This window comes from Eimeria tenella, genomic scaffold (genome assembly GCF_000499545.2).
Source record: "Eimeria tenella Houghton genomic scaffold, Eth_scaff1925, whole genome shotgun sequence".
Taxonomy (NCBI): domain Eukaryota; phylum Apicomplexa; class Conoidasida; order Eucoccidiorida; family Eimeriidae; genus Eimeria; species Eimeria tenella.
Genome location: NW_013541766.1, coordinates 863 through 1,165, shown reverse-complemented (window position 1 = coordinate 1,165; position 303 = coordinate 863). Strand labels below are relative to the sequence as shown.

The 303-nt window shown below is 56.1% G+C and overlaps 1 protein-coding gene across 1 annotated transcript in view; it reads right to left on the bottom strand.

The window, feature by feature from the left end:
* Positions 1-303, bottom strand: part of ETH_00033810 (uncharacterized protein) — a gene marked incomplete at both ends in the record, with an annotated part of 899 nt that overhangs the window by 185 nt on the left and 411 nt on the right. Inside the window, one exon of the mRNA XM_013374109.1 lies at positions 3-164. Within this exon, the coding sequence (XP_013229563.1) occupies positions 3-164 (162 nt within the window). The remainder of the gene's footprint in view (positions 1-2; positions 165-303) is intronic.

Genomic DNA, 303 nt, shown 5'->3' with positions numbered 1-303 from the left:
GCAGCTTTTCCAAACTTTTGTTTTTGTAAACTCCTTCAATCTTCACATTTGTTGCTTTGTTGGCACTCAAGACTTTCTTTGCTGCTGCTGCGCGGCTCTCCAGCTTCTTCAGCGCCCGCGGCACCCCCAGCAGCCCCAGCTCCGCGTTCTCGGCCTCAAACGCCCTGCAGCCAAACCCTAAACCCTAAACTCTAAACCCTAAACCCTAAACCCTAAACCCTAAACCCTGAATGCCGCTTCTCCGCGCCCACGGCACGCCCGGCAACGCCTGGGTGTAAACGCCAACAGCGCCAGGCCCAAGCA